We start from the raw sequence: 14,467 nt of genomic DNA, 5'->3' as shown, positions 1-14,467 counted from the left end.
GGGTAAGAATGAAGAGAGAGGAGCTTCTGGCGTTTCTTACCTGAGGAAACTGTACGTGACTGTTGATGGCATCACTGTGACAATGATGAAAAACGGGAGAATTCTGGTCAGTATCCACAGCAGCTGCCTTCATTACACCACCACTGAAGCCATTCTGTGATCTTGAGACCAAGAGTTGAGGTTTTAAGTAAATGGCTACAATATATTGTAGTCTCTATGGGATTTAATCCTTCAGATTAAAGTAAATGGACATAATAGATTTTATCAAATAGTTTCTTTCAGTTGCTCATAATCTGTTCATAGTCAGATTATCCCTCTGTTCATTTTTCAGTTTTCCAATAATATTCTTGACAATACAGCAAAAGAAATAAAATCTTAGCTCTTCTTGTCAGAACTAACATTAGCCTTCAATCCTTTGGTTTTATGTGTTTTCCACACACTCAGGTGAATGGACTCAGGGTGTCTCTCCCTCACTCCCCATCTCCACTCATTTCGCTGTCTGTTGCTGGACAATACGTAATCCTCACAACTCCATTTGGCCTGGAGGTGCAGTGGGACGGCAACCATTACGCCAAGATCTCTGTTCCTAGGTAATGAAACTCCAAAAACAGACTGACTGAAATATATGCATCATTCTGACCTGAACCATTTGACAAGAAGCAATAATTGTTGAGGGTTACAGGTCTTGAGTAAATCCTGCAAAAGAAAAATGAAAAAGCTTCTTTGGGAAAATTAATATCTTTACATTAATCTTTTTGTTCCTCTCTCCCTCATTTTATCAGTTCCTACTTTGATCAGATGTGTGGCCTGTGTGGGGACTATGATGGAGACCCCAATAATGATTTCACTAAGCCAGATGGCTCCCAGACAGACAGCTCACATCAGTTTGGCGACAGCTGGCAAACTGATGAGGATGAAGATGAAACGTCAGTATCTTTCACTCTTCTTCTTCTTCATCTAGCTTGTTTTTAGGATTAGGTCAACTTCTTATGCTTAATGATGGCTGTATTGAACAGTGCAGATCTGTGTTGTGTTTTCAGGTGCAAACCTGACCCTGGACCTCAACCACCCTGCGATCCTGCACTGGAGGGTGTTGTGTCAAACCCAGAGAACTGTGGGAGAATAACTGATATAAATGGAGCATTCAGGTTAGGACTTACCAAACTATTACATGTTCTGATAATAAACAATGAATCCTTCCATTTTAAATGAATCAATACAAATATTCAAGCTCTGTTATTTATACTGATTCTAACCTGAGAATGAAGGACTTTTAGTGCTTAATCATTGCACTCTTTCTCTCATATTTGCTCCTCACAGGGACTGCATAAATGTGGTGGACCCATTGCCTTTCTTCCAGAGCTGTGTGTTTGATATGTGCCGTTACGACGGGCTGCAGCAGGCTCTTTGTGACCAGCTTCAGGCTTACACTGATGCTTGCCTGAGTGCAGGTGCACCTGTCCATCAGTGGAGAGAGCCAGACTTCTGCCGTGAGTCATTCTCTCATATACTGTATCATATTGCATATGGTTTGAGCATATAATAAAGCAGCAAAATTTGGCATCTTACATCCATGCAAGAATCACATTTCACATTCCCAGTGACAGGCCTGTTTTCAGCTCCCTCTAATGAACAGTATAAATCATTGAAGCAAATGCCTTTAATGGCCAGGTTGGTGTTTTTAGCCTTATTGTTTTTATTATTTATGGGGCAAATTACGTCACAGAGGGACAGGGAAACACAGAGGGACAGTGCATGTGACTGGGAAACTGCACACCCCACTTTAACCTTCTCCATCATTTAATAATGTTTTCTTATTTTTCAACAGCTCTGGAATGCCCTCCAAACAGCCATTACTCCATATGTGTGAGCGCCTGTCCCGAGACATGTCTGGGTATCAGTGGACCACCGGGCTGCAGTGAGAAGTGTGTAGAAGGCTGTGAGTGCGACCCTGGCTTCATCCTCAGTGACAACAAATGTGTTCCTGTTAAAGACTGCGGCTGTGTGGACTCCTCAGGCTCCTACCATCCAGTGAGTTGAACACTAAGGCTGACCCATGGGGTACTGGGGCCACAGACAAGATTATGAAAATGGAAAAGTTCCAACTTAAAAAATCAAACATCAAGCTCTTCTATGACTTACTTTCTACGTTTCTGTCGACATGAGCACATTTAACCAATCTGTGGATAAAGCTAACGTTACTGTGATAAGCGCGGCACTCGAATTCCCAACAATGCTCATGATTCTTTTGACAAACGGATTCAATCAGTCAGTGGGATAAATCAAAACCCATTCTATTCGTGTTTACCATTATATTTTATTTAATTTAATGTTAATGTTTAAAAATAGTAAACAAAAAAAAAATGTGCTTGACCTGACAGATCTCTAACACATTCCTATTAATAATGTGTCCACATCTAGGCAGATGAGAGCTGGTATCTGGAGGGCTGTACACAGAAGTGTACATGTGAGGGTGGAGGAACTATTCAGTGTTATAACAGCAGCTGTCTTCCTAGTGAGAGCTGCCAACTTCAAGATGGAGACTATGGCTGCAAACCACTTGGTAACAAATATAGTACTGGTTTACATATATAATTAGTGGTTTACACAGTATAGTTTTTAGCATCTTGTCACAGATAAACACATGCTGCTCTCCACAAACCTGTTGACACATGGAACTAAACTTTCTGAGTTTTATCTCTTTCTCTTTTAGGTACAGGCATTTGCTCAGTTTCCGGTGACCCTCATTATAACACCTTTGATGATAAAGTACATCACTTCATGGGTGCCTGTTCTTACACTCTCACCAAGCCCTGTAACGAGACCTCCGGCTTGCCATACTTTTCTGTGGAGACACAGAACGAGCACAGAGACAATAATAAGAAAGTGTCTTATGTAAGATCTGTCATCATCAATGTGCACGACACAACGGTCATTTTGGGCAAGGGTCGCAAAGTTCAGGTAAGGAACATTTCCAAGACTTGTGAGACGGAAATAACAGATTGCAGGAGATGAGAACAGCAGTCCATTCATGTGCTTCCCTTATTTGTACATCCTGCAGGTGAATGGAGTTCAGGTCACTGTGCCTGTCAAACTTGCAAATGGTATTAAGATCTTCCTAAGTGGCACATTTGTGGTGCTCGAGACAGACTTTGGATTGCGTGTCCGATTTGATGGAAACCATCATGCAGATGTCGCCTTGCCTTCCTCCTACAGTGGACTGTTATGTGGACTCTGTGGTAAGGACTGTGAATTCAGTTATCTAACTAACTGATGGAGATTCAAGAGCTGCTTTATACTGCTTTGAACCAAATATTAGTAGTTTGATATATAACAATAATATTTTACAGGAAATTATAATGGTAATCCTAATGACGACAACATCAAGTCAGATGGAACGCCAACAGACAGCACCAATGATCTTGGAGAAAGCTGGCAGGTGCCCGACGACAGACCTGAGTACGTGAAAGCATATTTAATCGTGCACTGCACCAATAATAGCAAGATTTCATTCTTTTTTCTTTTCTAAATATGCACTTTGTATTATTGAAGCTTTAATTATTCATGCCTGTTCCTGTCTCCCACAGTTGTACTCACGGTGGAGGAGACCTTGACTGTGATGACGACATTGAGAGTGAAGCACAGAAACCCACTAACTGTGGCATGATCACCGACCCTAATGGTAGGACATGCATTTGAACATTCTTTTAAAACCTTTTAATGACGAGGTCCCTAAAAAATGCATAAAAAGCTTTATCACGATTAGAAATTTGTGTCATACATACACTACCAGTCAAAAGTTTGTGATTAAATTAATGTTTTTTAAAGAAGTCTCTTCTGCTCACCAAGCCTGCATTTATTTGATCTAAAGTATAGCAAAAACAGATTTTTTACTATTTGAAATAACAGTTTTGTATTTGATTGAATTTTTAGCATCATTACTCATGATCACATGATCTCATGAAACACGTGACTCTTTAGAAATCATTCTAATATTCTGATTTGCTGCTCAAAAAACATTTATTTTTAATATTATTATGTTGAAAACAGCTGAGCAGAATTGTTTCAGGTCTGAAAGTTCAGAAGAACAGCATTTATCTGAAATAGAAATCTTTTGTAACATTATAAATGTCTTTATCATCATTTTTGATCAATTTAAAGCATCCTTGTTAAATAAAAGGATTGATTTCTATAATTTTATTCCTAAAAAAAATGTATACTGACTCCAAGCTTTTGAATGGTATAGTGTATAATGTTACAAAAGCTCTTTGGATCTTTGAATTTTTCTATTCATCAAAGACTCCTGAAAGAAATGTACTTAACTGTTTTAAATATTGATGATAATAATATTGCAAAGTGTTTCTTGAACAGCAAATGAGCATTTTAGAATGATTTCTGAAGCATTATGTGACACTAAAGACTGGAGTAATGATGCTGAAAATTAGCTTTGATCACAGGAATAAATGACATTTTAAAATATATTCAAATAGAAAACAGTTATTTTAAATAGTAAAAAATATTTCACAATATTACTGTTTTTGCTGTACTTCGGATCAAATAAATGCAGGCTTGGTGAGCAGAAGAGACTTCTTTAAAAACATAAAAATCTTACTGTTCAAAAACTTTTGACTGCTAGTGTAAGTGTTCATTGCTTTGAGCTTCTCGTTTTAATAGAGCTGTCTCTTGACATGACACCTGTTTTGTGCACCTTTAAAGCCTACTTATCATTCTTTTCCCAGGAATCTTCAAGCCATGTCATGCAGTGGTGCCTCCCGGTCCTTTCTTTGAGAACTGCGTGTTTGATCAGTGTGGCACCGATGGCGCCACAGTGGCACTGTGCCAGGCTATTCAAAGCTATGCTGACCTGTGCGCTCAAGCTGGGGTGTCAATTAACTGGAGGAATAACACCTTCTGTCGTAAGTGTTTGAGCCCTACAGACATTCTGTAAAACCTGCAATTAACTGTATCCTGGTAGGCTTTTTAAGACTCTGCCTTTGTAGCATGCACCCTTCAATTAGGGTGTGATCAATGAGTGCCGTTTGTCTCTTTTGTTCCTAAATTGGCTGTGCTAAAACAGTTGTACCTTTGTGCTTTTCTCCCAGTTTCTCCTCCATCCCTTTTCTTTCTGTTTTCATTCATTTGTTCTCTTCTGCCCCATTTCTATGGTTCATTTAACACAGCTCCTTTGTTTCCATTTCTTCCAGCTATTAAATGTCCGGTTGGTAGTCACTATGAGCCATGCGGTTCAGCCTGTCCAGCAAGTTGTCAGGACCCTGGATCCGAAGGCAGCTGTTCTGAGCCCTGTGTTGAGGGATGTGTGTGTGACGCTGGTTTTGTCCTCAGTGGAGACGAGTGTGTGCCCTTCAGCGAGTGTGGTTGCACTGACAAAGACAACAACTACAGACCTGTGAGAACTTACTTCTGTTTTCAAATTTGAAACAATTTTATACAAATTTAACAAATTTCAGTTCACAATATGAATAAGAGTGTAGTTTAATTATGCATGCTTTCATTTCTAGTTTAAGCTATGTCCCTTTGTGCATTTCAATTATTAATGCATATCTGTGTGATTTTCAGGTTGGAGACAGCTGGTTCACAAAAGATGACTGCACAGAGCGCTGTGTTTGTTCACCTTTCAATACAGTGACATGTGAGGCATGGCAATGTGGTCCCGCTCAGGAATGTAAGGTCAATGAGGGTGAATTGGGCTGTGTGAACACAGGTACATACAAGTCTCTGTCTATCTCTTTCTTTTCGTATCTGTCCATCTACACTGCCAGTCAAAATGTTTTTTAAAGTCTCTTCTTCTGAATTTTTAGCATCATTACTCCAGTCACATGGTCCTTCAGAAATCATTCTAATATTTTGATTTGCTGCTCAAAAAGCATTTATTATTAGTAAGCTGAGGATATTTTTTTGCGGTTTCTTTGATGAATAGAAGGTTCAAAAGAAAACCTAAAAAAAATAGTTCATAACATTATACATTTCTTTATCATCACTTTTGACCAATTTAAAGCATCCTTGCTAAATCAAAGTATTAATTTCTATCATTTCTATCCCGAAAAAAATATACTGACTCCAAGCTTTTGAATAGTATAGTGTATAATGTTTCAAAAGCTTTTTATTTCAGATAAATGCTGATCTTTGGATTTTTCTATTTAGCAAACAATCCTGAAAAAAATGTACTCAACTGTTTTAAATTCTGATAATAATAATAATAATAATAATAAATGTTTTTTGAAGAGCAAGTCAGCATATTAGAATGATTTCTGAAAGATCATGTGGCACTGAGGACTGGAGTAATGATGCTGAAAATGTAGCTTTGATCACAGGAATATATTACATTTTAAAATATATTCAGATAGAAGGCAGTTCTTTAAATAGTAATAATATTTCACAATATTACTGCTTTTTTTAAACTTTTGAGTCTGTCTGACACATGCTAATTGACCTTCTTTGCAGGAGTGGGCATTTGCCACATTGCTGGTGATCCTCACTACTACACCTTCGATGGCATCATGCACACCTACATGGGTACCTGCACTTACACACTGGTGGCAATATGCGACGCCTCTATGGTGACACCCTTCACCATTGTGGCCAAAAACGAAGAGCGTGGCCAACCAGAAGCTTCGTATGTTCGCTCTGTGACCGTCTACCTGCCCAATGCCAACATCACCATCAGCAAGAGTGGAAGAGTAATGGTAAGAGCCTGAGAAGGAAGGAGGAAGAGATGCAGTAGTGGTTTTGACTAGGCTGATTCTGATTAGATGTCACAACAGTGAAATATTGTGTAATATAGATAAGATTCTAAATAATATGTATTCAATGATAAGATTGTACTAAATGTGCTCTCCACCAATTAGGTGAATGAACGGCGGATAAAGACCCCCTACGACATCAAAGAAGCCAAGGCGCGGGTGTTCACCAGTGGAGCATACACCGTTCTAGACACTGACTTCGGCCTGATTGTGAAGTTTGATGGCGTGCACCATATTGAAATCACAGTGCCTGGAGACTATTTCAACAAGGTATGAAACTACACAAAACAAGGCTAGAACGTCTTATATTTGTTGTAAATGTAGTCTTTCGATACTAACGTTTTATTAATAAACCAGACTGCTTCCTTTTTTATCAGTAAGAAAAGTGAAAGAATTTCCACAAGCAGATTTCAACTTTTCTTTTATAGGTGTGTGGAATGTGTGGTAACTACAACGGAGATTCCTCTGATGACAACTTGATGCCTGACGGCAAACCAGCCAAAGATGCCATTGAACTTGGAGACAGCTGGAAGGCAGAGGGAGACAGTGATCCTGGGTGAGTGTTACATTGTCTGGTTCCTCTCCATAGTTCAGAAATAAATAGATACTTATGCATCACTTACGATGCATATGAATCTGAGCCCATCATGGTGAAAAATCAGCCCAGTTTCACTTGTCTTCATTCTTCGTTCAGATGCAAACCTGATCCACGGCCTGATGACATCCCCAACTGCGATGACGATGAGGAAGAAATCTACAAGTCACAATGCGGAGCAACTATCCTGTCTGATCTCTTCAAGCCCTGTCACTCTGTCATTTCTCCAGATGCCTTCCTTGGGAACTGCATCTATGACATGTGCGAATACGATGGCATGCAGTCGACTCTGTGTGATAACATCGAAGCTTACGCTCAGGCCTGTCATAGCGCTGGAGTCACAATCAGCTGGAGAAACAGCACCTTCTGTCGTAAGTGAAAGAGAAAGACGAAAAGATGTGCTGAGAATGTTATGCTGAGCTGGGTGACAGGAGGAAGAATAATTTGGCTGGAATTGTAAAGATCAAAAGCGCAGAACTATGATGCTGATCAAATTAAGCATTTATGAGATTCTTCACTGAAAACCTCTAGGCTATGCATAAATATTAATGCATATCTATACATATTTTGAAGGGAGAAATGGGCTATGAATATGTCAGAGAATCGTTGTTGTTCAAATCCAGTGTATCAAACCTCTTGCCTTTGTGTGTTTTTATTTCCAGCTCTCCCGTGTCCACCAAACAGTCACTATTCTGAGTGCACAGCGCCGTGTCCTCCTACTTGTGCCGATCTCTTCCCTGTATTCTGCCCATTACCACCCAATAGCTGTGTCGAAGGCTGCCAGTGCAATGGAGGTTTTGTGCTCAGTGATGGCAAATGTATTCCCCTTGCAAACTGTGGATGTGTTGACAGCAATGGAGAGTATCATGATGTGAGTAAAGTTGCTAGAATTGCCAGAATTAGAATCTGCATATTAGAATGAGTTCTGAATGGATCATGTGACATTGAAGACATGAAGTAACTGATGCTGAAAATTCAGCTTTGCCATCACAAGGATTTAATTACATTAAACTGTATTATTTCACAGAATTGCAGTTTTTTTGATCAAATAATTTGCATAATTGCAGCCTTGGTGAACATAAGAGACTTCTTTCGAACTTTTAAAAATCTTACCGACCCCAAACTTTTTAAACTGTAGTCTATTTCTTTTCTTCAAACAAAATGTTACAATACTGTCTGGTATGAATTTCAGGTGGGAGATTCGTGGATAACTGACCGCTGCGAACAGAAGTGCAGCTGCAGCCGTGGAGGAGTGCTGTCCTGCAAGTCCTTTGAATGCAATGACAACTCAATCTGTGACCTTGACAGCGATGGAGACCGTTACTGCAAACATGAGAGTGAGTTTAGGATGGTTTTATAATGAGAAACACTTAGAATGAGGGGGAAATTACATCAAATGACAGAGGAACCAAAAAAGTTGTATTTACTATACATGAAACAATTGGCACCTCCTTACACATTTTATCTTAGCAATAACTACTTGGTTTTGGGGTTTAATGACTGCATCTTGTGGGCATCTAAAGAAGGCAGGATCAAACTAACAGGATCTTCTACTTCTCATAGAATTCGATGACTGCAGTATTGCTGGAGATCCTCACTATCGTACCTTTGACAACCACAATCACCACTATCAAGGAGCACATACCTATGTATTAACTCAGACCAACAATCTGCCCAGCTCCCTCACCCCTTTCATAGTCCGCGGCAAAAACCAGCGGCGAGGAGGCATCGGCCGGGTGTCCACCCTGCATGAGGTCTATGTGGATGTGTACGGCATTACTGTTCGCATACAGCACGATAAGAAAGTGCTGGTGAGAGATTCTTTGGACATGTAGTCAATCCTATTACAGCTGAAGTCAAAAGTTTACATACACCTTGCAGGATCTGCAAAATGTTAATTATTTTACCAAAATAAGAGGGATCACACAAAGTGCATGTTAGTTTTTATTTAGTACTGACCTGAAAAAGATATTTCACATGAAAGACAAAAATACCAGTTTAATTTATAAAAATGACCCTGTTCGAAAGTTTACATATGCTTGATTCTTAATACTGTGTTGTTAACTGAATGATCCACAGGTGTGTTTTTTTTTTTTTGTTTAGTGATAGTGAGTCCCTTGTTTGTCCTGAACAGTTTAAATGCCTGGTGTTCTTCAGAAAAATCCTTCAGGTCCCACAAATTATTTGTTTTTTCAGCATTTTTGTGTAATTGAACCCTTTCCAACAATGACTGTATGATTCTGAGATCCATCTTTTTACACTGAGGACAACTGAGGGACTCAAATGCAACTATTACAGAAGGTTCAAACACTCACTGATGCTTCAGATGGAAACATGATGCATGAAGAGTCGGGGGGTGAAAACTTTTAAACAAAATGAAGATGTGTACATTTTTCTTATTTTGCCTAAATATTTTTTTCATTTAGCACTGCCCTTCAGAAGCTACAGAATATACTGATGTGTTTCCCAAAAGACAAATTTACAAATAAGTCAATTTTACCCTGATCTTTAAATTCTAAAAGTTTTCACCCCCCGGCTCTTAATGCATCGTGATGCATCAGTGAGCGTTTGAACCTTCTGTAATAGTTGCATATCTAATAGTGCATATGAATACTGCATACACAGTATTAAGAATCAAGTGTATGTAAACTTTTGTACGGGGTCATTTTTATAAACTCTATAATTTTCTCTTGTGGACTATATTTAAATGTCTTTTATGTGAAATATCTTATTCAGGTCAGTACTAAATAAAAAATAACATGAATTTTGTATGATCCCTCTTATTTTAGTCAAATATTTAGCATTTTGCAAATTCTGCAAGGTGTATGTAAACTTTTGACATCAACTGTAGTTCTAACGGACTTTCAAACTACTACTTCATGCAATATAGCAAAATGCCAGTATTATTGATGTCTTGGCCTTTTTTTCTCCATCAGGTCAATGATGAGAAAGTTGGTCTACCGTACAGTCCTGTAAATGGAGTTAACATAAAAACAAAGTCACGCTTTGTTACACTCACAACTGACTTTGGCCTTTCTGTGCGCTTTGATGGCAATGCTCAAGGAGGTAGCTCAAAACTCAAATCCACACAATTTGTCAAAGATTTATTTAAAGTACACAATTACAAAAACACTCTCTCTTCTTTTCCCTAAAGTGGTGACTCTGCCTAGCGTATACAGATCTCGTGTGCTTGGCCTGTGCGGTAATTATGATGGAAACAAAAAGAATGAGTACACAAAACCAGACGGCACAGTTGCCCGCAAACTCGATGAGTTTGGAGACAGCTGGAGAGTGAGTGACAAAGAGGTAGCTGTTCGTACCGCGTCCCTACCAAAGATGGTGCACCTACACAAGTACGGAAGACTCAGATTATCTGTTACGCTATGCATTATAAATCAACTGGGATGAAAATTCTCATGTATTTCATAATAACCTAAAAAATGAATCATTCTTCACTATTAGGCGTGAAGTGGAGGCCGATCCAGATTCAGGGTTTGAGACAACAGGCTGCACAGACGCTGTACTGGCTGAGCTGAATGGCAATAAAAAGTGTGGGGCTCTCAGTGACCCTGCTGGTCCTTTCGCTGCATGTCATGCTAAGATTGCTCCAGATGTCTACCAAGAGTGAGTAATGTGTGCATGTGCTTGTGTGTGAGGGTGTGTGCAGTTATGTGACAAGTATGAGTTCACTTCTTGAGCTCAGAGGATAATGTAATGAATAGAGGGTGTGTGTTGCATGAGTATGTGCATTGTGGCTGACCAAGATAAACTCCTTAATGACCGTGTGTGTGTGCTTGCATTGCAGGGATTGTGTGTTTGACCTGTGTGCTGTGCAGGGCAGTGAAGAGCTGCGCTGTGAAAATTACGCCGTCTATGCTCGGGCTTGTCAAGATCAGGATGTCAAACTAGGGCTGTGGAGACAAGAGCTGAAATGCGGTATGAAAAAAACTTTATCCATTTTGTAGCGATGTAAACACACAAAATGTTTCAATAAAATTTGATTGTGTGTGTTTGTGCTTTAGGTCTGCAATGTGGGCCCAACAGCAACTACTCCATCTGTATGACTCCATGCCCGGCGTCCTGCGCAGACCTGGCGGCTCCCTCTGAGTGTGAGCAAACACAGTGTGTGGAGGGATGTCAGTGCGCCCCTGGCTTTGTCCTGAGTGACCAAGACTGTGTGCCTTACAACGAGTGTGGATGCACTTACCTCAATCGCTACTATACGGTGAGCCTTCTGATGCATCTAAAATACTACAGGTTTAAATAAAGGTCGTAAGGAATTGCACTAGACATTGCACTTGCTGATCATGCTTTTCTGTACCCTTCCACACACAGCTGAAGGAGACATTTGTGACAGAAGATTGCTCACAGAATTGTGAATGTACTACCACTGGTGCTGTGTGTCAGCCAAAGGGTTGTGGAAACAGCGAGGTCTGCACTGTGTACGACACCAAACGCAACTGTTATAGATGTAAGCTATTTCACTTCTATGTTATCAGAAGATATTCACAAAATATATTTGATAAATTCACTACCAGTCAAAAATGTTAAAAGTCTCTTCTGCTTACCAAGCCTGCGTTTTTTTGATCCAGAGTACAGCAAAAGCAGTACAATTTTTAAATATTTTTACTATTTAAAATAACTGTTTTCTGTTTGAATATATATAAAAATTTATTCCTGTGTTCAAAGCTAAATTTTCAGCATCATTACTCCAGTCTTCAGTGTCACATAATCTTTCAAAAATCATTTTAACATGCTGATTTGCTGTTCAGGAATTATAATTAGGTTATTATTATTATCAATATCTAAAACAGTTAAGTACACTTTATCAGGATTCTTTGACGAATAGAAAGATCCAAAGATCAACATTTAGCTGAAATAAAAAGCTTTTGTAACATTATACACTATACCATTCAAAAGCTTGGAATCTTTTTTGGGAAAGAAATTATAGAAATTAATACTTTTATTTAGCCAGGATGCTTTAAATTGATCAAAAGTGATGATAACGACAATAATGTTACAAAAGATTTCTGTTTCAGATAAATGCTGTTCTTCTTTTCATCAAATAAACCTGATAAAATTCTACTCATTTATCATCATCATAATAATAATACATGTTCTTGAGCAGCAAATCAGAATATTAGAATGATTTCTGAAGGATCATGTGACTGGAGTAATGATGCTAAAAATTCAACTTTGACGTCACAGGAATAAATTACATTGTAAAATATATTCAAATATAGAAAAGATATTTTAAATAGTAAAAATGTTTAAAATTTTTACTGTTTTTGCTGTACTTTGGATCAAATAAATGCAGGCTTGGTAAGCTTGGAAAGCTTCTTTAAAAAACATTACAAATCTTACTTTTCAAAAACTTTTGATCGGTAGTGTATATAATGCATAGGTTTCAGTTTTCCTAGTCTGGAAATGATACAGAATTGGTAACGTTATTATATAACTATGGAATCCCATTTCAGCCACGACATAAAAAATTGTGAGATAGAAACTCAAAATTCTGACATTTGTTCTCAGAATTCTGAGTTTACATCTTGAAATTTCTACTTTTTACAGTTAAAATCTCACAATTCTCTTTTTTTGTTTGTTTGTTTCACCACGTCCATGTTAAATCTTGTATTGCTTAGATATATATTTGAGATTTAAATATTACAATTCTGAGAGTTCTGAAAAGCCCCACATCTCATGGCGGAAACAAACGGACGCTTCTGATGAGCAATGCAGTGATTTTGAACTTTGTTTGCCTTCTTTCTCTCTCAGCGACTCCATGTTTGAGCTCACCCTGTCAGAATGATGGTACCTGTGTGGATAAACCAGACGGTTCTGGTTACACCTGCACTTGCGCGGATGATTTTGAGGGCACAAACTGTGAGCTCTTGAAAATCCCCCCTAAGGATGGCCTGAGTAAGTGAATGTGAACAGATTGTATTCATTCCTAATGTAAATTTCTTAATCCAACCTTGTATTTGCATGTTTAAAAAATGAAACCATATGTGCCGGCCATGTGTAATAACAGGATTTTCCTCCTTGCTGTTTTATAGGTCGAACAGCTATTATCTTGATTGGAGTCCTCGTGCCCCTTGGCGTCATCCTCATACTCGTAGCAACTGTGTGCATTTACAAGCAGTGCAGGTAAAGCCTACTTAAAGAATAAGTGCAGATCTGATCTTATCCACCATAGTTTTCCTGTAACAGCGGGATTTAATGTTTAAATGTGTCTTTTTCCGGTCTCATCCGCTTCAAGTACAGCTCGTTTTCCTGCTTGATATTACAAACTTGTTTGTCTTACCTTACTTGTATTATTTTAACATACTATCTTATGACCACAACGGTTTGTGGTGCTTACAGTTTTACCGTTTACTGCACTTCGTTATTCTGCTCAATATTTCCCTACGTGGCTTATGAACCGGAATTCTAACACATTACCAGAAAACAATTTACTTCCACGTTTGAAAAATACGGTGGATAAAATTGTTAAAAGCTTACCAAGCAAAGCTTGAAATAGTTTGAAACATAGTGGTTTTATTATTATAAGATAAATTAATGATTTTTAATCCATTTTCTACACAGCTGCGAAAAGAAGAATTATGAATCAAGTAAAATAGAGCTGAACAAAAAGACAGGTATGTGGTAACTGATTCTTACACTTTTTTCTTTCTAAAAAAATTAAAAAATACTATGAAATGTATAATGTGAGCTGTAATTTGAGGGTTTCTAAATGTGTCCACAGATCATACCTATGAAACTCTAAATGAGCCGACACAGCAGAGAACAGACAACGATGTGGTGAGGGTTACACGATTCTGAAGCAAAACGTCAGTTTTTGGCAATGATTTGCCATGATTTTTTTTTTATATTTATTCACTTTAAATGTCTTTGTGGGGTATGTGAGCTAACTAGCAAAACTGTTCATATTTTACATTTTTCAGTAACTTATTTGCAAACTTTATTGTAATTATTGGTGTAAACTGTGTTATGATTTGGGCAATGAGTGCAATTTTTAAATGTCTCTGAACATCTGATGTAAAACAAATTATATTTTCTTCTGAAAATAATTTCTGTACTTTATTTCTTTATATTGAAAGAAGTCACCAAG

At 38.3% G+C, this 14,467-nt stretch overlaps 1 protein-coding gene across 1 annotated transcript; it reads left to right on the top strand.

The window, feature by feature from the left end:
- Positions 1-6: 6 nt before the first annotated feature.
- Positions 7-14,426, top strand: zanl (zonadhesin, like). The gene is made up of 31 exons (XM_051114697.1): positions 7-106; positions 445-590; positions 783-926; positions 1,041-1,148; positions 1,321-1,490; positions 1,829-2,031; positions 2,422-2,563; positions 2,714-2,961; positions 3,062-3,239; positions 3,351-3,459; positions 3,588-3,682; positions 4,740-4,916; positions 5,205-5,407; positions 5,578-5,722; positions 6,463-6,704; positions 6,867-7,031; positions 7,190-7,317; positions 7,456-7,727; positions 8,019-8,227; positions 8,549-8,693; positions 8,920-9,167; positions 10,293-10,422; positions 10,511-10,709; positions 10,819-10,980; positions 11,162-11,292; positions 11,379-11,581; positions 11,692-11,827; positions 13,132-13,275; positions 13,413-13,503; positions 13,942-13,994; positions 14,102-14,426. The coding sequence occupies exons 1-31, from the start codon at positions 83-85 to the stop codon at positions 14,176-14,178; spliced, it is 4,827 nt and encodes a 1,608-aa protein (XP_050970654.1). The 5' UTR covers positions 7-82; the 3' UTR covers positions 14,179-14,426.
- Positions 14,427-14,467: the final 41 nt, after the last annotated feature.

Source organism: Labeo rohita, chromosome 7 (assembly GCF_022985175.1).
Source record: "Labeo rohita strain BAU-BD-2019 chromosome 7, IGBB_LRoh.1.0, whole genome shotgun sequence".
Classification (NCBI taxonomy): domain Eukaryota; kingdom Metazoa; phylum Chordata; class Actinopteri; order Cypriniformes; family Cyprinidae; genus Labeo; species Labeo rohita.
This window is presented reverse-complemented; position numbering and strand designations above follow the sequence as displayed.

Coding starts and splice junctions, on each gene's coding strand:
- zanl (XM_051114697.1), top strand. CDS start 83: ATGATGAAAAACGGGAGAATTCTG. Junction 2,564..2,713: donor CTATGGCTGCAAACCACTTG/GTAACAAATATA, acceptor TTTCTCTTTTAG/GTACAGGCATTTGCTCAGTT. Junction 2,962..3,061: donor GCAAGGGTCGCAAAGTTCAG/GTAAGGAACATT, acceptor TACATCCTGCAG/GTGAATGGAGTTCAGGTCAC.